Genomic DNA, 20,293 nt, shown 5'->3' on the forward strand with positions numbered 1-20,293 from the left:
AATCAACTATTTAAATAATAACAACAACAACATTCAAATAAAATAATAAAACATTTAAATCTGTATGTCTTAATTTAGTTTACTCAAAATGAACTAAAATGTAAAAAAAAATAATAATAAAGTCAAAGAAATACATCTGAGATGAAAGTATTGCTTATATTACAATTTATTTAAAAATAGTTGGGATATCACAATAGTAACAATGACTATAAATTCAGATCGAATGATTCTACTCATTATTATTATTATTATACTTATTCTATAGTCTTTGTCTCAGTTGTAGGTTATGGAGGATAATAAACAATTTCATAATAAACACTTCGACACAAATAACTTAGGGTCTTGTTTTTGTCGTGCTTTAGAAGTAAACAACATAACAAATAAAGTCTAAAACATTTGTTCAAACTGTTCCCACACCTTGTCATTTGCCCTGAAGTGGCTGATCTCAGATCAGCTTCCTCATAACTCCAGCAGCGCTCCGATTCAAGGCCAGTCTTGTAAACTGATCCCAGACCAGCGCTTCACTGCTGGCCGTTGCCCTTCCCAGAATGCACCTCGCTGCGCAGTGGCGATAATAACAAAACACAGCAGCAGAAGAAGCAGCAGCATTAGCGGATCCTTATACAACCCGACGAGAAAAAAGCTCGATGACAAAACTCCGATCTTATTACCGCATCTCCAAACCTACATATCTTCAAAGTTGAAGCGCTAGTGACTCTATTCCAGATCGTTCTGGATGACTTTGTGCGATTTATGGGAATTAAAAACCAAGGCCGTGTTTGGAGTGATGAGCTTTAGCCTGTTAGCCCGACAGCTTCAACCTCTAGCTGACAGAAACCTCCACATCTCAGCCAAAAACAACATATTAATCTGCTTGCATGCAGAGGATGGACTGAAGACAGCTCAGGTAAGATTATCTGATACATTTGAAGCTTTTTAAATCGCAGATGTTGAAGTTTCAAATCAAATACCGGATCATTAGAGGCTGTTTGAGTCACTAATACCGAATTCTCCCACAAACTATCATTAGATAATGTAAACAAAACCAGGCTAAGGTTGTTGAACGAGGGTTTAATGGGTTAGATCTCATGTAATGTGATATTGATGAGGGTTTAGCGTCCTGGTGATGGTTTGAGGGAAATTTGGACGTACTGTCACCCTGCCTAAATAATGACCAGGGCCTTTCAAACAACTAAACAAAGACTTGTAGCCTTCAGGAGTCTCCTATTTGGCAGAATTGTTTTAGAAAACAAGCTATTTTAGATCATATTTTGACCTAGAAGATCACGTTTTAATTGTTTAGCCTAGGGGAAAGCTGTCAATGAAATTTGACACATTATAAGTTGTGACAAACAGACTAATATAAATTGTGGTCCACGTTATATTCGATTAAAACAATATTGGTTACCCATGTGAGCCAAATAACCATGTGCTATTCTTGGTATCCACCATAACAGTTACAGCTGCAATGCATCCTGTCAAAGTTTTACACCCTTTCATGGGAAATTAGAGTACAAAGGGTCTTTAGCATGTATTGGTGGTGTTTACCCTCAGGGAACAACATGACTCAGCCTTAATATTCCCAGAGTTGGGACACATGGCCATGCTGGTCTGTGTGCCGTTTCACTGAACTAACCAATTATAGAGTACAAACAACCACAGAGTTCTTGTCATAATCTGAAAAGGTTTCTGTTTTGTCAAGGCCAAGAATGAAGTCCCTCATCACTGTGATTAGCCGGTTATCTGGGGGTTTTCTAGCTTGTTATCTACTGAAACAGTCATGTAGGGCTGTTATGGTTTCTAGGTTATGTGTGCTTGTACAGAATGTCTCTAAAGGCCTTTTAAAGTTTAACCATTTATTAACCCCATTTGTTCTATGTATTATCATTTCATGTTAAGTAAGGCAAGAAACTACAGGCAAAACCTTATTTTTTTCCTTTTTCTTTATGCACTGGTCAGTTTTGTGATTTTGGGCTATTTTGCTTCCATACCTTTCAGATTAGTGGAAAGAAAGCATCCAAAATACACATTTAGGTGTTTTATTACACTTTATCTATTTGTGTCTGTAGATTTAAATTACAATCCATATTCTTAAAGCCTTTTTTTTTTTCCAAAATGAGTTTTTTTTTTTTCTCATGTAGTGAGTCAGAATCAGAAATCTCCACTTACATAACTGAACTTTACAGTTTTATTCCTATTTATATTCTGAAGGTTTTTACAGAGAGGTTTGTTCATTTATTATTCACCTGATTTATTTCCTAAAAACATGACAAAATTGATTTTTCCTGACTGTTGACAGTAATTTCTGATTTATGGAGTGATAATAACAATATCAAAAATGGCAAAAAAAATTGAACCTGGCTTAATTAGATTTCTGTTCTGGAAATGTATGCAAATTTGCATATTTATAATTACACAATGCATCACTTGCATATTTAAACATAACATAATAGAAACTTGTAGTGCAAAATAATTTTTTTAACGTGCTTTGAATAATCAACTGGGGAAAGTATATTAATATGTTAAAAATGTTCCCCTTTTCACCTGTGGTGTCTTGCCTTAAAATGTTAATCAAAGCAGAAATCCTCATCATTATTAAGTTTTGTTGTTAACTTGACTTGAATGATGTGCATTTCATTTATTTTCGATCAGATAGCCATAATTGACTAGATGAACAAATCAAGCTGGAGGCAGGCTCAGCGGAGAATTCAACATGAAGTTGTATGTGTTTCAAGTCAACAATGGAAGCACATTGACATTTGACACTGAACTTGCTGTCCAAACGTAAGAGATTTTACTGTTTTTAAGAAAAAGTGAATGTTTAAGGCCCAATTTGTTTCCACCTTATTATGTGAAGACATTAGGTTGTGCTGTTTTACAGAACATACTGTATTGTGTGATTAACTTCTTGACATAGTTAATGTATAAGATATCATGAACTGATATGGTTCTATCATTTTTGTCTAGCATTTATTAATGTTACTTTGTAGTTTGCATTTATATTTATAGAAATTAACATTAACAAAGACGGCTAAATAACTATTAATACTTACAGTAATGTTTATTTTTGTCTTCAAACATCCTGAAATTAGCTGAATGAGTTTGACTTTATATTATTCTGAATTTACACCCATGCATATATTTACATATTCATGAGAAACTGCATTATATGGAATAATATATAACATAGGTGATTCTTAGAGATGCAACATACTAATTTATTAATTACATTATTCCAGTGTAAATACCTGTATTCTATGATGGTTAAGGTCCAAATTATTAGTATTATTATATACGTCTTATCAATTCCTGAAAAGTGCAAATTCCATCAGTTGTTTCTGTATTCAGATTTGTTTGTAAATTGAGTCCTGATTTGTTTTACTGGGTTATTAAAATGTGTTGTTCTTTGTGCCCTTTATAGTGTTTTGGACCTTAAACATGCCATTCAGGCCAAATATAAAATTGCAGTCCAGCACCAGGTGCTGGTGGTCAATGGAGGGGAGTGTATGGTGGCAGAGAGGCGCGTGTGCAGCTACAGTGCCGGAACGGTGAGTAACAAGCAAAATAAAACATCCAAACAGCATTTTTGATTTTCAAAATTTGTTAAGAGGGTAATAATAGTTATTATATAGCCAAATATGTAATCATTGCTGCAAAGTACTTTAGCACTGCTAAAATGTTTGACATGAAAATTGCAAAGAAGCACTATAAAAGCAGTGTGTGTAATAATTGTGTTATTTGATTAGCTTTCTGTGCATTTAAAATGACCATGAAATATTGAGGATCTTGAGTAACACGATTACTAAATGGCAATTGATTTTTGTCTCTGGCTGCCTCAGGACACCAACCCGATCTTCTTATTCAACAAAGAGATGATTCTGTCTGACCGAGCTCCAACCATCCCCAAAACGACCTTCTCCATAGAGAATGAGATGGAGCTGAAGGTGGAGGAGTCACTCATGATGCCTGCCGTCTTTCACACCGTCGCTTCCCGCACTCAACTGGCTGTGGTACAGGCCAACTTCTGTTCTGACCTAATGACCAACCTCTGTCGTCTTAGATTTACTCAGTTTTACACATCTATGCACATCCACACTGTGTTATAACAATGATTTTTATGTAAGGTTTGAGTGTCATGTACATTTGAGAGCATTAATGCAAATACATTCAAAGCCCTCTTGTAAATGTCTGAGGCTTAGATGGAAGGGTTTCTTATATTTGTATGCAAATGACACTTGTGGGGTGTGTTGTGCACTTTTTTAGGAAATGTTTGAGGTTGCCAAGAAGCTTTGCATGTTCTGTGAGCGTCTGGTCCATGATGAACACCTTCAGCACCAGGGATGGGCGGCCATCATGGCTAACCTGGACGACTGCACCCTATCCTATCAAAAACTCCTCATGAAATTTGACACTGCTTATACAAATTACCAACAGAATTTTGAAGACATCAAATTAAAACTCACAAAGTATGTTAATTTTTGACTCCCGGTTTCTTTCTTTCTTTCAATAAAAAAAAGGAAGTTATTTTGTTAAAACATCAAATGTATGTTTTTTTTAAGTTGTCTTAAATTTGTAGTAATTGTAAATGGAGTTTGTAGCATATACACTGACATTCAAAAGTTTGAGGTCGGTAAGATTTTTAAAAATATTTTTGGAAGAAGTCTTATGCTCACCAGAGCTGCTTTCATTTGATCAAAAATACAGTGAAAACAGTAATATTATAACAAAATGTTCCATTCAAATATATTTTAAAGTGCAATTAATTCCTGTGATGCAAAGTTGAATTTTCAGCATCATTACTCCAGTCTTCAGGGTCACGTGATCCTTCAGAAATCAATTTAATATGCCAATTTGCTGCTCAAGAAACTTTTCTCATTATCAATGTTGAAAATGCTTAAATATTGCTGAATATTTTTGTGGAAACCGTGGTGCATTTTCTGTCAAGATTTTTTTTTAATTCAAAGAAAGTTCAAAAGAACAGCATTTATTTGACATTTATAACATTATAACATTATATTTATAACATTATAAATGTTTTACTGACACATTTGATCAATTTAATGTGTCTTTGCTGAATAATAAATGAATAAGCTGACCCTAAACTTTTGAACGGCGGTGTATTGTGTGAATAGAGATGAATAGATCACTAATATTAATGTTAATTCATCAGGCTTGGCACTGCTGTCTCAGTCATGGCGAAGATTCCACTGCTCGAGTGTTTGACTCGGCAGAGCTACCGAGGAAGCTTGGAGAAGTCCAGCTCCCCTCACCCGAGAACCACAGGTGAAGATGAGGATGAAGTAGGAGAAACATCCACCCTGTCGGCTATCCTCTGTCCTGCTGACAGCCAGAAGAATCGGAAGTCGCCCTCACCGGTCTCTGCTTCAGGAGAAGCGTCGTCCCAGGCGTCTTCCTCTCCTCAGGACAGACTGAGGGGCAGCTGTAGTCTAAAAGCAGCTCTAGAGGAAGAGGAGGAGTCTCCAGAGAGGGGAGCCACACCCTCTTTCAATGTCACGCTCTTGGATTGGATCAACGTTCAGGACAGACCTAACGATGTGGAGTCAGTAGTGAGGAAGTGTTTTGACTCAATCAACAGGGTGAGTAATAGGCGAGTCTTTGGGAAGGAAATGCTTTGGTTAAAAATATGAATCAGTCTGTAAACCTGTGGCAACCTTTATATTGTTTTGAGATGGACAGTAATGGGCATTATGATGATGTGACTGTGTGTAGAGGTGTGTCACACAGTAGACACTTTGTTATACTATTTATATCAGATTACATATGTTTACGCAGCTATTAGTTAGCAGGAATTCTTTAAGTTGCTTATATGACAAAGAAACAGAGTAATGCTAAAATACAGAGTCAGATCAGTAAGATCATAAAATACACCGTAAGAGTGTAATGTGATGCAGAATTTAGTTGTGAAATCAATATCTCAACTATGGCATAATAACATACTATAAGAAAAATATAGGATTCAACTGATGTGTTTTAAGACTTAATTTTTTTTTTCCCCAGCTCAAGCATGATTATGTAATTTGACACTGTTTTTGGGCTCAAGTTAGACTTATTCATTTGGTATGAATAATCATCTTATGTTTGCTTTGCCTCCATCAAGTTCCTAATAAAAAGTAAAAAAAAAAAAAAAAAGGTTAACCTATTTAATTCACTGGATTATCCAAATATAAGCATTACCTAGTGGTTATTCAAATATAAACCATGTTTTGTTTCATTTCCATCAAAAATAACCATATACTGTGGCTAAAACATCCAGCTACACATCACGTAGACGTCACATACACTAAAGTTTAAAAGTTTGTGGTCAATAGGATTTTTTCAAAAGTAAATGTGCATTAAATTGATCAAAATAACAGTAAACTCATTATAAATACATTTATAGTTATATGTTTCAAATAAGTATTTTCAACATATATTAATAATTTTTCTTGAGCAGCAAATCAGCATATTAGAATGATTTCTGAAGGATCATGTAACGTTAACACTGAAGACTCGAGTAATGATGCTGAAAATTCAGCTTTGCATCACAGAAATGATTGCATTTTGTAATATTTTTAATTTTGATTTTTTAAATTGTAATAATATTTCACAAAATATTTGATAATACAAGTCCAGCCTTGATGAGCATTAGAGACTTTTTTGTTTTCCAAAACATGAAGAAAAAAAAATCTAACCAACCCCAAAGTTTTGAACAGTAGTGTACATCATCTTCTCATTCACAGGACACTCCCAATGAACTGTTTTACTGTCCATGATCACTCTAATTTGTTTCTTTCATTCTTTATGCTTCCAGCTCGACCCACGAATTATCCAACCCTTTCTAACTGAATGCCGCGAGACGATTACCAAATTGGATAATCAGAACATGAAGGCCATCAAAGGACTTGAAGACAGATTGTATGCTCTTGACCAAATGATAGCAAGCTGTAAACGATTGGTCAATGAACAGCAGGAACTTGCTCAGGTAAGCAACTCTCATTTTTATAGTCAGCATAAAACAGCCTAGAGGGGACATATTCTACTCATTAGTGTATTTAACTTTTTTTATGGCCATTTTCCAACCTTGGTTTTTTGCTGCTGTGATAATATATACTGATGTATATATGATTGGTTGACCTCTTCAAATGTAGGTTGCAACATTTACTTTTTTGTGGATTGTAGGTTTACTGTAAGGTCTAATAGTTGGCGCTGCCCCATCTTTCAATAACAGCCTCTTTATAAACCTGTATTACATTGAGGCAGATCAACCAAACAATAAACTTCTTCCACACGTTTCCAATGTTTGAATATATTGAGTAATGAGTTTTTCAGAAAGCTACTCTTCCTCATGTGTTCTCCTTTGCCTTCTACTAGGGATTTCTTGCCAATCAGAAGAGGGCTGAAAACCTGAAGGACACTTCGGTGCTGCCTGACCTGTGTCTGAGTCATGCCAACCAGCTGATGATCATGCTGACCAATCACAGGAAGCTACTAGACATCAAGCAGAAGTGTACCACTGCCAAACAGGAGCTAGCCAACAACCTTCAAGTTCGTCTCAAGTAAGAGCAGTGTTTTTTTTTTCTTCGTGGACAACACTAAAACTTGGCTTGAACATAAAGTAGTTTGAGCTTTGATTTTGGCTATTTTGAATCCATAGAGCTATGATACATATTCAAGGTGAATTGTAAGCGTTTCCTAACTGCACTGTGGTGTCTCCTCCATCAGATGGTGCTGCTACGTGATGCTTCACGCTGATCAGGATGGAGAGAAGCTGCAGGCTCTCCTGAGGCTGCTGACGGAGCTGCTGGAGCGCGTGCGGGTGGTGGAGGCGCTCAGCACTGTGCCACAGATGTACTGTCTTGCCGTAGTGGAGGTGGTCAGGCGCAAAATGTTCATAGGACACTACAGACAAGTAAGAATCAGCTACATTAATTCATATTCTATAGAGATGCAGATGTGACCAGAAATGATTTGACCAGAGAGACAGTGAATAATATGACCCTGGACCTCAAAACCAGTCATAAGGGTACATTTTTGGAAACTGAGATTGATACATCATACGAAAGCTGCTGAATAAATAAGCTTTCCATTGGTGTATGGTTTGTTAGGATAGGACAATATCTGAGGGTGCAAAAAAATATAGGCCTAAATATTGAGAAAATCGCCTTTAAAGTTGTTTAAATGAAGTTCTTAGCAATGCATTTTACTAATCAAAAATTAAGTTTTTATAAATTTACGGTAAGAAATTTACTAAATATCTTCATGGAACATTATCTTTAATTAATATATAAAATAAGATTTTTGTCATAAAAGAAAAATGTATAATTTTGACTCATACAGTGTAGTTTTGGCTATTGCTACAAATATACCCCAGCGACTTAAGACTGGTTTTGTGGTCCAGGGTCACATATGATATTTATTTTGTTTTTATAACATTTCTGCACATTCAATTATTGTTTGTCAAAAAATATCTGGGCTGGCTGTTTTATTTGTGTTTTCATTTATGTTTTATTTTATTTTTTCTTCCAGTGGGCCAATGCCCTTGTCAAAGATGGAAAAAACCTCTATGAGGCAGAAAAAGTAAAAAGGGAATCCTTTGGGAAGCTCTTTAGTAAGTTTATTCTTCATATTGTATATGGCTTCTTTTAGTTCGGGAATAAACATGGACACCTGAGTGTCCTATTGCTTGAAAAACACTGCTTTTGTTTGTCTCAGGGAAATCGTTTCTCAGAAACCGGTTGTTTCGAGGACTGGACTCATGGCCACCCTCTTCGTTTTGCGTGAGTCTTTGAACGTGTTTTTTTTCTCAGGATTCCTACATGAAATTAGAGGATATTTCAGAATTAATGAATCTTTTTTTGTTTTTGTTTTAGACCCGAAAGCCTCGAAAGTTTGACTTTGAGCTTCCAGATATTTGCCTGAGTGACCTGCAGTATCTCAAGACCTGTTGTCCTTCCGAGGTTCAGCCTTACCTCAGGTAAATGCCTCATACCCGGTCACAATACACACATTTCAGACGTAACTTCTCAATGCAGAACTGTTTTTCTTTCTTGTGTTTTTTGAGCCATTAACCTTTATATCATGGCTAAATCCTCCTAGATGATGGTCTGTTGCCTGTTTTCTTTATCAGGGTCCCCACACTGTGTGACTTTAAGCCTCTTAACCAACATATTGAGGTTCTCCATCAGCTGGTTCAGGCTGCACAGAGTGTGGACGAGATGTCACAAACTATCACAGACCTACTAAATGAACAAAAGGTACTTTGTGTTCAGTCATTTCATTTGTAATACTTGTTGCTAAGTGATTGAAATATTGGATGTTATAAATCTGTCATGGTGGTATGAAATATAAATCACCTTATCTGTTTTCTAAATGCGTTTTGTTAATCTTAAAGGGATAGTTCACAGAAATGAAAATTACCCCATGATTTACTTACTTACTTAAGCCATCCTAGGTGTATATGACAACTTCTTTCAGACAAATACAATCGGAGCTCTTCCAAGCAAGAGATTATGGTTTTAGTTTTAAATATAGATATTTTTTCTTACACAAATGCATCGCTTCGCTTCAGAAGGCATTTATTAACCCCAGAGCCGTGTGGAGTAATTTTTATGATGGATGGATGCACTTTATTGGACTTCAAAATCTCAACACCCATTCACTGCCATGATAAAGCTTGGAAGAGCCAAGATGTTTTTTAATATAACTATGATTTTATTCATCTGAAAGAATAAAGTCATATAAACCTAGGATGGCTTGAGGGTGAGTAAATCATGGGGTAATTTTCATTTTTGGGTGAACTATCCCTTTAATGTGATTCAGCCAAGCATGCGTTTCTTTTTGAGCTCATTATTTTTAACTGAAATGTCATAACCTGAAATGGCAGTGGTCTATGCAAGGTTTGTCGTGTCTTCCATTACATTGAAACTTGTATATAGTCTAATTTGACTTTTATAGCAATGTCATTTCCCACATGATTTTAACTTCTTGCATTGGCCTTATAGTTTTCCTGTAGCCGGAGTGCTCAAAGATCCACCGCATTAACACCCAGATCTGAAAGCATAACTGAAATCACCTCTACCTCCACCAAAACTTTGTCCACTCTCAGTTTCAAAGCACCGGACTGCCAACCCCTGGTGCTTCCTGGTCCCTTGGAGGACCTATCACCTGACAGCATAGATGCCCAGACTTTTGACTTTGAAACCATTGGACACCCCAATATGGATCCTGTACAGCAAGGCTCCTTGGACTTAGACTCATTGGCAGAAAGTCCCGAGTTGGATTTCATGTCAGCAGTTAATGAGTTTGTTATTGAGGAGAACTTGATGTCACCTAATCCCATAAGTGATCCCACAAGCCCAGAGATGATGGTGGAGTCTCTTTACTCCTCCGTCATTAATGCAATCGATAGCAAGCGTATACGGGACACTACTACTCTTGAGAAGGAAAATTCAAAAATTGCAGCTCTCGAGTTCTCAGCGGACAGGTACCGCTCTGCTGCGGAAGAGTCCCAGAGCAATTTTAGAAAAGTTAAAGAAGACCTTTACCACTTTCGAGGTCTTGTTCTGAAGGAGCAACAAGACTTTGGATTCGCCCTGAAAACAATGACCATTGAGGTCCGAAACGCTCTCAACAGTGTCAGATACTGTCACGAGGAGGAGCTGAGAGAAACGCAACTAACCAATCTCCAGAGTTTGAAGGACGATCATGAAAAGCAGATACAAACTCTCACGGAAGAGCTTGAAGGCAATCGGAAAATTGTTCGAGACGTCCAGAGAGCAATGCTAGAATTGGAGGGGCTCGTGGAGCGCAAGGAGAAGGAAATATCCCAGCTAGAGAGTGAGAGGGAACGCTCTATGCAAGAACTTCAAGATCTTCACAAGCAAACTGTGCAGGACCTTGAGGAGAAGATCTTGAAGCAAAGTGAAGAACTGAAAGCTACATTGCTGTCCAAGAACGAACTCGCTGGGCAGCTGGAGAACCTGCACTTTGAGATTGAGCACGGCCAACAGAAAATCAGTCAGGAGATGGAGAAGGCAGAGAAAGTGCACCTTCAGGAACTGGAGGCACGGTTGAAACAACAACATGAAGCAGAGCTGGAATCTCTCAGATTGGAAAAAGAAAGTGCACTTGACAAACTTGTCCAGGAGAACCTGGTGAAGCTAAGAGATCTGGTGGATTCACATTCTGCTGAACTCAAGGAACGCGAGGGACGCTTGAAAGACTTGGAGGCTCGCATTACAGAACTTGCAGACGCCCGCTGCAAACTGGAAATGGAGATGGCACTTAAAGAGGCCGAAATGGAGGACATGAGACTCCAGTACGAGGAGGCCAAAAGCACCCAAGAGGAGGTGTTGAAAGCGGAGCTTACTACCCAAACAACCACCTTGCAGACGCAAATCGACATGTTGAACCAGCAGCTTCAGCAGAAGAACGAAGAGTACGAGGTGGGCCTGGCCGAGCTCCGAGCGCTCATGAGGTTAGAGAAAGACCACTGCATCTCTGAACTCGTGGATCGGCACGAAGAGGAGAGCACCCTACTCCGCCAAAAGTTTTCAGCACTCAAGCAGAAGTCGCAGGATGCGGAGAAAGACTGTGAGGAACGAGTCCAGAAGATCCAGCGTGATCACCAGGACCAGTTTGATGCCTTACAGAGGAAAAAGGAGGATGAGCAGAGGGCTTTCCAGGAGAAAGAGCGAGAACTAAGGACTGTTATCGGAGATCTGCAGGCAGAAAACTCACTACTGTCCGGAAGACTGGAACAAGAGAGGGTGGAGGCCCTGCAGAGGATGGAGAAGGAGAAAGAGGCGGTAGTCAAAGCTGCATTAAAAGAGGCCTTAAGAGACTTTCAACTCCAAAAAGAGGAGACTGAGACAAGACTGTTAGGACAAATTGAACTCCTTGAAAATCAGCTCAAAGACAGACAATCCACTGACATGTAAGTAAATGCAAGTTTTCTAATCGGACAATCCCACAAAAATCTTTCTAAGATTCCGAATTAAAGCACATAGCAATTGCTTATACTTATATAATTGCTTTATTTATGGATTTCAGTAACCTTTAATGTTAAAGGGAGAAAAATGTTCCAAGCGTATGACTGACTTTCTTTTGTGTAACACAGAAGATATTTTGAAAAATGTTTTAGTTAAAGTCAATGGAGCCCAATGTTTATGATATGAAATAATTATTTCGTACCAGTCTTTACTGTTACTGCTTTACTGCTATTTAATGCCTTCCTTACTGAAAAATATAAATTTCTTTGAAAAAGGGAATCTTTTTGACACCAAACTGGTGAATTTTTGGATGAGCTCTTTTGACTTGGGCAAGCACCCAGAACATTAACAATCCCATAGCAAACACCCACAGCATCTTAGCATTTTGTTTAAAAAAATTATGTTTTTAATGTGGTCTTGTTATTTCTGTTGGTTTGTTTGATAATAACCCCATTTTCTTGATGATTTAGTCATGAAAAACTCAAAAAAAAAAAAAAAAGCATCTGCCGAGGACACAAATGAAATGACACTGAAACAATGCTGCTCTAGTCCATTAAAATGAAAGATTCTACCTCTAACTTTACTGTTAATTAAAAACAGAAAACACACACAAGCTACATGCATTCATTTACTCTTTCTGATTCCATTCACTCATGTGAATAATTAGCACATCAAAAAGAACCAACAAAAACTGTGAACAGTTTCATTAAAACATTTCTTAAGTAGAAATTAGCAAGAAATGTGATAACCCTGTTACATGTGCCTGTAAAACAGGGATTAATTAAAAACAGAAAACAGATTTGTGTTCAAGTCTTACACCAATCCCAGTAAATTGGAGGTTTTTAAATATGTATTTATTTATTTATTTAGGCGACTGTTTTAACACTTCAGAAAAATCAAAGTGGTTAAAATTCAAAGCTGGTAATAAAAGGTTACAGGTTCAAACCCTGCAAGAAGCAAGCAATGAACACCGATAGAGCTCTAGAAAGAGACTAAATTGTTGCTATTTACTTCATTAACACATGTTCCTGTCTTATTGTCAATAATTAATCATTGCACAACATGCAAAGAAGGTTCTTCAGAATGTAACAACTTGCTCAGCTTATGAATTAGCATTGAATTAAGGAAACATCAGCTAAATGACTGCTTCGAAGTAATGCAAAGTCAGGTTGATCTCCAGTATGGTGAGGTCAATTCTCACACCTGCTTCTGTGTTTCAGAGTGGGACTTATTGTAGAAAAGACAGAGATCGGTATGGAAACCAGTGCTGCTTTGTCACTGGACAGTGGCCAGTGGACCGAGGAAAGGGCATCGCTCCTGGCCAAACTAGAGCTCCTGGAACGCATAAAGAACGAGGAAATGCAGAACCTGAAGACCTCGCTCATTGCTGAGCAGCAGGTTAGCAATATAAAGATTCTGGACTACTATTGAATCAAGCTGATGTTTTTTTGCCACTGCAATTCAAAAGTTGGCAAAACCATTGGATCACTACATCTTACATTCAGTACATGTCTTTTTATACTTATTAATATTAAAAATGTAATTAAATGTAGTTGTTGCTGATTTAAATGTCACCAAGGTAAGATATCTAACAAGCTGACATTAAATTAAATGGCTGACTAAATTAATGTCTGACATTAATAATAATACAACACTGGATGAGGAGTTAAAATTAAACCGTAATTGTTTGCATTGTGTGCCATTATTTTCCAGTGTGTGTATTTAATATAGCTGTCATTGGCTTGCATAATTTAAATGAATTGAATTGACATAGCTGCTGTATATTTTCCAGCTATTATTACAATTTAAGAACCTAGTCATTTGGTTGCAAAGAAAATTAATTAAAAGTATAATTTGTAGCTGAAAATAATTCTTTTTTTTAATAAATAAAAAATAGTCAGGACAAGTAAAAAAAAACAATCCTAAACTTAAAATAAATAAATTGGAACTCGCTGAAAATGTAGGTATTGTAACATTTTTGATCTAAAAACCTATTAAAATGTATTATAAATGTACCCTAAAATTTCTTGTTTTAATGTACTGTTCACTTCTAGACAAACTTCAATACTGTTCTGACCCGGGAGAAGCTAAAGAAAGAGCACATCATCAGTGATCTCACTGAGCAGCTCGAAAACTTGGCACAGCAACAAGAGAAGGATAAAGGTATAAAAACAGTTTTTAGCTTATAATTTTAATACATTTTCACTTTCAAACATTTGTTACGAAACTGCACAGAAACGGTCAGTGCAATCAATAAATGTTAAAATGTGATCATTGTCCTCTCTGTTTTTTCTTGTTTTCCTGAAGGCCTGATCGAAACGCTCTCCGAGGACCGTGCCTCCATCCTTCAGGAGAAGAAGCAGATGGAGGAGGAACTCAACCGTCTGCGAAGCACCGTCCTCGTCTCATCGTCCTTCTTTCCGCCCAATCCCATCCCGGTCGTCACGGAAGCTCACGGCGCCTGTGGCCCCGCCTATGTGGAAGTTCTCTCGCCGTCCACCCTTGATTCAGAGAGATTGGCGTCTGTGGCTGCGTTCAAGGACGAGGAGAGGGTGGAGTCGGCCGTTGAGGCCAGCATGATGACAGTGCAGTAAGCATCTGGGCTGAAGTTCACATGCGACACAGTCATACTAGAGCTAAATTAATAAACCCTGGAAAACTGAACTGGCTCAGTTAAGTCAACAGCATGCTGAGGGAATGTCTTTGACATTATCCACAAGATGGATTGAAATTATTCATTTTATTCTAGCAGTACAACAACCTGTTGTTGGTCTATGTTCTCACTCAACAGCATTCATTACTGTAAAATAATAAACCTGCACAGCCAGCTTTGGTGCTAAAAATACTGCACGACTGGAGCTGAATGAGCTTTAAGAATACACTTGATGTCACATGCTCTTGTAGCAACAAAGTTAAAGTTTTGGAGGGATGAGGTTTGTCTTAGTTAAAAAGTTTTGGAATAGTTACAAAGAAGTTGATTTTTATATATATAATTCCCAAAATACACATTTATTTATGTCAAAAACGTGTTTATTTTTCTCATTTAATTTTTTTTCTGAAATATCTTATGAGAGAAATAAAACATCATTTTGTTAATCAGAACATAATTGCGCTAGATTTAATAATTTCATAAATTTTATCATTTGTAGTTTTTGAACAGAATTAACGCTTAAATTAATATATATTTAGTCAAAATTATACAAAGTTATTATACATTTAGAAATGTTTATTTACAGACTTATTTGAAAAACTAATTATATGTTATCTAATAATAATATTAAAACATTTTAATACTACTACTACTAATAATAACAGAATGAAGTTCAAAAGTTTTATAGTTTGTATTTTTCAAACAAAATTAGTGATTTATATGCTTTTTGTAGTCGATCTACAAATTTATTCTAGATTTATAGATGTATATCTACAGACAGACTTATTTAAAAATATATATATTATATAATTATTATATTAAAATATTTTAATAATAATAGTAACAGTGGAGTTAATAGGTTATATAGTTTGTAGTTTTTGAACAGAATTAGTGATTTATATGCTTTTTGTAGGCAAAATTTATTCTAGATTTATAGATGTGTATCTAAAGACGAATTATTTGAAAAATTATATAATTATTGGTGTAAAATATTTTTTAATAATTACAGAGTGGAGTTAATTTTTCTAGTTTGTAGTTTTTAATAGAATTAGTAATTTATATAATTCTTGTCAAAGTCTACAAATGTATTATTAACACACACACACACACATACAAGTATATACGTGTATAATTTTATTATTATTAATTTATTTTAATGTCTTGCAGAATGTCAGCAGTTGTTAGAAAAACAATCTTTTATACTTGTCAATTAAAAGTATGTAAGGCCGATCAATTTGTGTAGAGGTAAGACAATATTTTGTAGACCTTGTATCTTTAAAGGAGCTGAATGGATGTATTTGAGAGAGGAAAGCAGAGTAGATCAGGTAGAAGAAGAAAGATGTGAGTCGAGCCCATGCTGTAGGTGAGGAGACTTGTCACATTAATGAAGTTCCCTGCTCTGTATTATTATTGGCTTTTAGAAAATTGTTCCTTTTAAAGCTTTGCTGAATTAGTGAACTGTGTAGTTTGTGACATTTATTTTGTGTATTTTGATGCAGTGACAACCCTATGCTGTCTGAAGAGAAACAGCGCATACTGATTTTGGAAAGGGTAATTCACTTTCACACATATATATTTTTATATAATTTTATTGACAAAATCATTGCATTTTCATATGCAATTATTGTGTTTCAGACTTTACATATGAAGGAGGAAGAGAACAAAAGACTTAGTCAAAGATTGGTAAATATATTTGAATTCATTTATACATGAATATGCGTGTGGTTACAGTTTCGGCTCTTATATTTCATCAAAATGTGTTAATTGTATGAGAACGTCGTTTAACATGGTTTAAATTGATCATTTGTATTCGTGTCATTTGTGCTTGATCTCGGTTGATAATTGACAACTTCAAAAGCAGTAATTAGTGATGGTAAATAGAACAATACACTCAATTAATGCAGGTCAGCTATTGACACAGGAACGTTAAAGGCATTCATGTCATTTCTTTTATTTTATAGTTTTTTATATCTATAAGCAAAATACTGTAGATAGTCTTCACTGTACAGTTCATATACACTACATTGCTGTTGTTATGACAGTAACAACTTGCACATTATCAGCAGTTAATTAAAACATGAGGCTCTTTGATATAATTTAATTACATTTCCCCTGGGACTATTTCTGCAAATAGGTTTAATCTCTTTAGCAAGATTACAATTGCCATCTTATTGGCCGCGAGACGCATCTTATGAGACACGTAACCCACACTTTAGAGTCCTGACAGCTCGGGGCAGATTCACAAGATGAATTTAGTCTGAGTAATTAAGCTAGGACTGAATTTCAGCTCATTTGCAAACAACCCACAGACGTGTTTAAATCCCACATTTCTTATTTAACATCTATGTATGTTACAGTGTATTTTAGATACTCATTGTTCTTTGTCCCTATTGTGTGCTTTATGCATTTACTAAAAATGCATGCTATTTAAGACTGTTCTACTCCTTACCACTAGATGGCACACATACATGTGTTTTAGGTACAAACTCCTACACGTCCTACAAGCACTGAAATGGTTTCATCAATATTGCATTTAACCAAAACTGATGTTTTGCACTACAGTGTATGCGGTTTTATTTTATAACGGGTGCAGAGAGTGTACCCAAGCAACATTACACACGTTTACTAGTGTAAATATCTCTAGAATCATCTAACAATTTGTTTTACAGATGTCACAGAGTATGTCGTCCGTCTCGTCACGGCACTCGGAGAAAATCTCCATTCGAGAGTAAGTATTCTTGGATATTAGCGTTAATGATTTGAGCGTTCAGCCCTCCACCTCATTTGAAAACCCCTTCTTTTGTAGTTTTCAGGTGGGCGACTTGGTTCTCATAATCCTGGACGAGAGGCACGATAATTACGTTCTCTTCACTGTTGGTCCCACCCTTTATTTCCTGCACTCAGAGTCCCTCACTGCACTGGACCTCAAACCAGGTCAGTCACACATGACACGAATACTTAATAAAGGGACCGATTAATTAAATATATTAGGTTTTGCATATTTTAAACAAGATGGTTTTTGTTGATCTTTCCCGAGTACATGTTTACTTATTTTAATTATTCTTATTTATTAATTGTATATATTAATGTATCAATGCATTTGGTAAATTGAATTATTTTTTTATATTCTAGGTAAAAAAAAAATACGATACAGAGAATGTGTTTTACTACTGATAAAGTGTTTTGTAGTTTTATTTTACATAAAGCACATTTTTATTGTCTTTTATTTTATTGTATATCAATCACTTTTTTTTTTTAGCGACAGGAGCAACAAGACGGCCGTGGGTTCTAGGAAAAGTCATGGAGAAGGAATATTGCCAAGCCAAAAAGGTATCCGTTATTATTCTATTATTTATGCGAACACTCCAAATGGAGTGTTTTTGTATAATTCTATTTCAGTAAATAATTTTGACGGTATTATTGCACGCTCATTATATAACATCCTTGATGACAAAACACTAGCTTATTTTTCATGACATGTCTGATCTATTTTTTTGTTAACATTGGTTATATTTGAGATGCAAATATTAAAATGTATACTCAGTTCCTTTGCAAAACTTCCTAATTAAGCTCATCAGGAAGATAACATTGAATTACAATTATGCATTTAATTCTGTTTTGCATCTTTGAGCATAAAAGTGTGTTTTCATAATCAGCTGCTAATCATTACTGCAGGCACTTATATTAAATTATCTAGTTTATTTAATTATTTTTATGTGATGATATATTACATATTTTGATTGTGTTTCTTTTGTCATTATCTGTCTCCAGGCCCAAAACCGGTTCAAAGTTCCTCTCGGCACCAAGTTCTACAGAGTAAAGGCCGTGCCGTGGAACAAGAAAGTGTAATCGTGTACATATTGATCATATTGTAATGAGCTCAGTATGTTTTATTGCTTTTTTTAAAGCAAACACGCTCATCCTTGGTTGTTTTGTCGACATCAGAAGACAAAATAATTTTTCCCTTTTTTTTTTTTGCCTCTGTTGCAAACCATTTTATCTCTTTTTTTTTATACGCAGAGGATTTGTAAATGTGGACCAAACTTTATCGGGGCATTGCCTCCACGTGCGATGGCTCTGAAGCCGTCGCAAGAAGTCTGTAAAATGAACAAAATGTATTTGGATGTTACATATTACTTCATTAATATTATGGGGGGGGGGGGGCACCATCATGATCAGCTTACTTATTTCAGAAGGATATGAAAATATCAATTTATTGTAAATGTTACCAGAGGAATGGTCATGGCATGCGTATAGATAATATTTTCTTTAATTTACTTGCGTTGTAGTCGGAGGTATCAGTAAACACCTGCTGATGTTACTCGCAGCACAGTACGACCCTCCTGTTTATTATGACCTACATTTGGACGGCCGCCGCAGAGGTCTCGCAATCCTTCAGATGCACTTTCGGAAAAAAAGGGGAGGTTTGTGCTGTTGAAACAAGCGTCAGAAGAAAAAGCAGCACATACCTTCCCTCTGTTGTAGGATGTTGAAATAGAAAGTAATATTTCATGTTTGTGAATGTCTTTATTGAATTTAACGACATTGTATATTATTCATCAGATCACACAGTAACAAAAAATGACTGTATTGTAAAAGAATTTAGAGTTTTCAAAACAATAAAGGTTTGATCCCAAACTCCTCGCAGCGTCCGAGAACTTTATTTCATGCGTCATGGTGAGAATACTGCGAATGTATTGCAATAGTTTTCTTTCTATTATTTATTTTTTATTTGTCATACCTTTGGGAAACAGATGCATCTTCAATACATTTAAAGGCTTTTTTGTTGAATCAAAGTGTGATGAAGCTTTGGCCTTGATGCTTGAAGAGGTTTCCCATTAACATCCGTTCTCCAGTTGTGTTCGGTTCTACACTGCATGTCATTTTAAAGAGCTTTTTGAGTGGAAAATATACTATAAATGGGTTTTTCTCATTCAAAGATTTTAGACCCAAAAATATGCCCCCTGATTCCGTCTCTCCTCCTATGCAAATGCATGCACCGCTATGATTGGAAGTACTTGTTTACAGAAGTTTTGCAATCATCGCCTATTGATGCTCTTGAGTCATTGGCAACACTTCCAACCGAGCAGAACGGACGATTTTAAAAGAATTACGCCTCTATTGTGTCAATTAAACTAATGAATAGCAAACAAGCCTATACATGTCAGGAATTAATGGGATCCATTTTATTGCTATTGTCTGTCACTTACGTAACGTGTTCTGTCTGAAATTAAAGCAGTGCTGAGGTACGGCGGTTGAGGGAATTATTCCCAACTTAGACGTTTTTCTCTTTCAGCTTGTCGAATGTTGGCTTTTGTGGGGGCATTAGCTAGTGTCGTGTGCTAACGTTGGCACGCTCTCGCACGCAACAGACTTCAAAAGTGCTTCGATCGGGGCCCGGGAACGGTATTACCCTCTTGGAGGAGCACGGCGCACCAACATCACTTTCCCAGTTCACAGCGGGGAGCATAGCAGCTCTTCGGTACCATGTGGGCCTAGGGGTGTTTCGGCAATGTTTTGCTTTATTTGCTCCGTTTAGCATAAGTCGGCTGTCACATTTGGATGGCGTTTTCATAAATTGATGGTGTGATTCGTAGTATCTCGGGACAGGCCTGAATGACTAAACGCGAGATGCTGAGGTTGCTGGTGAAGG

The 20,293-nt window shown here is 36.4% G+C and overlaps 1 protein-coding gene across 1 annotated transcript; it reads left to right on the top strand.

Moving 5' to 3' along the window:
* Nucleotides 1–557: 557 nt before the first annotated feature.
* Nucleotides 558–19,283, top strand: LOC306863041 (RB1-inducible coiled-coil protein 1-like). Its single transcript, XM_079406197.1, has 23 exons — nucleotides 558–907; nucleotides 2,653–2,784; nucleotides 3,422–3,548; nucleotides 3,840–4,010; nucleotides 4,264–4,466; nucleotides 5,171–5,597; nucleotides 6,812–6,982; nucleotides 7,372–7,556; nucleotides 7,723–7,909; nucleotides 8,527–8,608; nucleotides 8,713–8,777; nucleotides 8,871–8,974; nucleotides 9,128–9,254; nucleotides 10,002–11,935; nucleotides 13,211–13,388; nucleotides 14,045–14,153; nucleotides 14,298–14,580; nucleotides 16,140–16,191; nucleotides 16,276–16,323; nucleotides 17,310–17,368; nucleotides 17,447–17,574; nucleotides 17,900–17,970; nucleotides 18,412–19,283. The coding sequence occupies exons 2-23, from the start codon at nucleotides 2,714–2,716 to the stop codon at nucleotides 18,487–18,489; spliced, it is 4,860 nt and encodes a 1,619-aa protein (XP_079262323.1). The 5' UTR covers nucleotides 558–907; nucleotides 2,653–2,713; the 3' UTR covers nucleotides 18,490–19,283.
* Nucleotides 19,284–20,293: the final 1,010 nt, after the last annotated feature.

Source organism: Barbus barbus, assembly GCF_936440315.1.
Source record: "Barbus barbus genome assembly, chromosome: 44".
NCBI classification, from domain to species: domain Eukaryota; kingdom Metazoa; phylum Chordata; class Actinopteri; order Cypriniformes; family Cyprinidae; genus Barbus; species Barbus barbus.

What these genes read in the sequence shown, in the direction of transcription:
- LOC306863041 (XM_079406197.1), top strand. Translation starts at nt 2,714, where the DNA reads ATGAAGTTGTATGTGTTTCAAGTCAACAATGGAAGCACATTGACATTT. An exon ending in AACAGCAGGAACTTGCTCAG is followed by an intron (nt 6,983 to 7,371) that starts GTAAGCAACTCT and finishes GCCTTCTACTAG; the next exon opens with GGATTTCTTGCCAATCAGAA. An exon ending in CGCTCATTGCTGAGCAGCAG is followed by an intron (nt 13,389 to 14,044) that starts GTTAGCAATATA and finishes GTTCACTTCTAG; the next exon opens with ACAAACTTCAATACTGTTCT.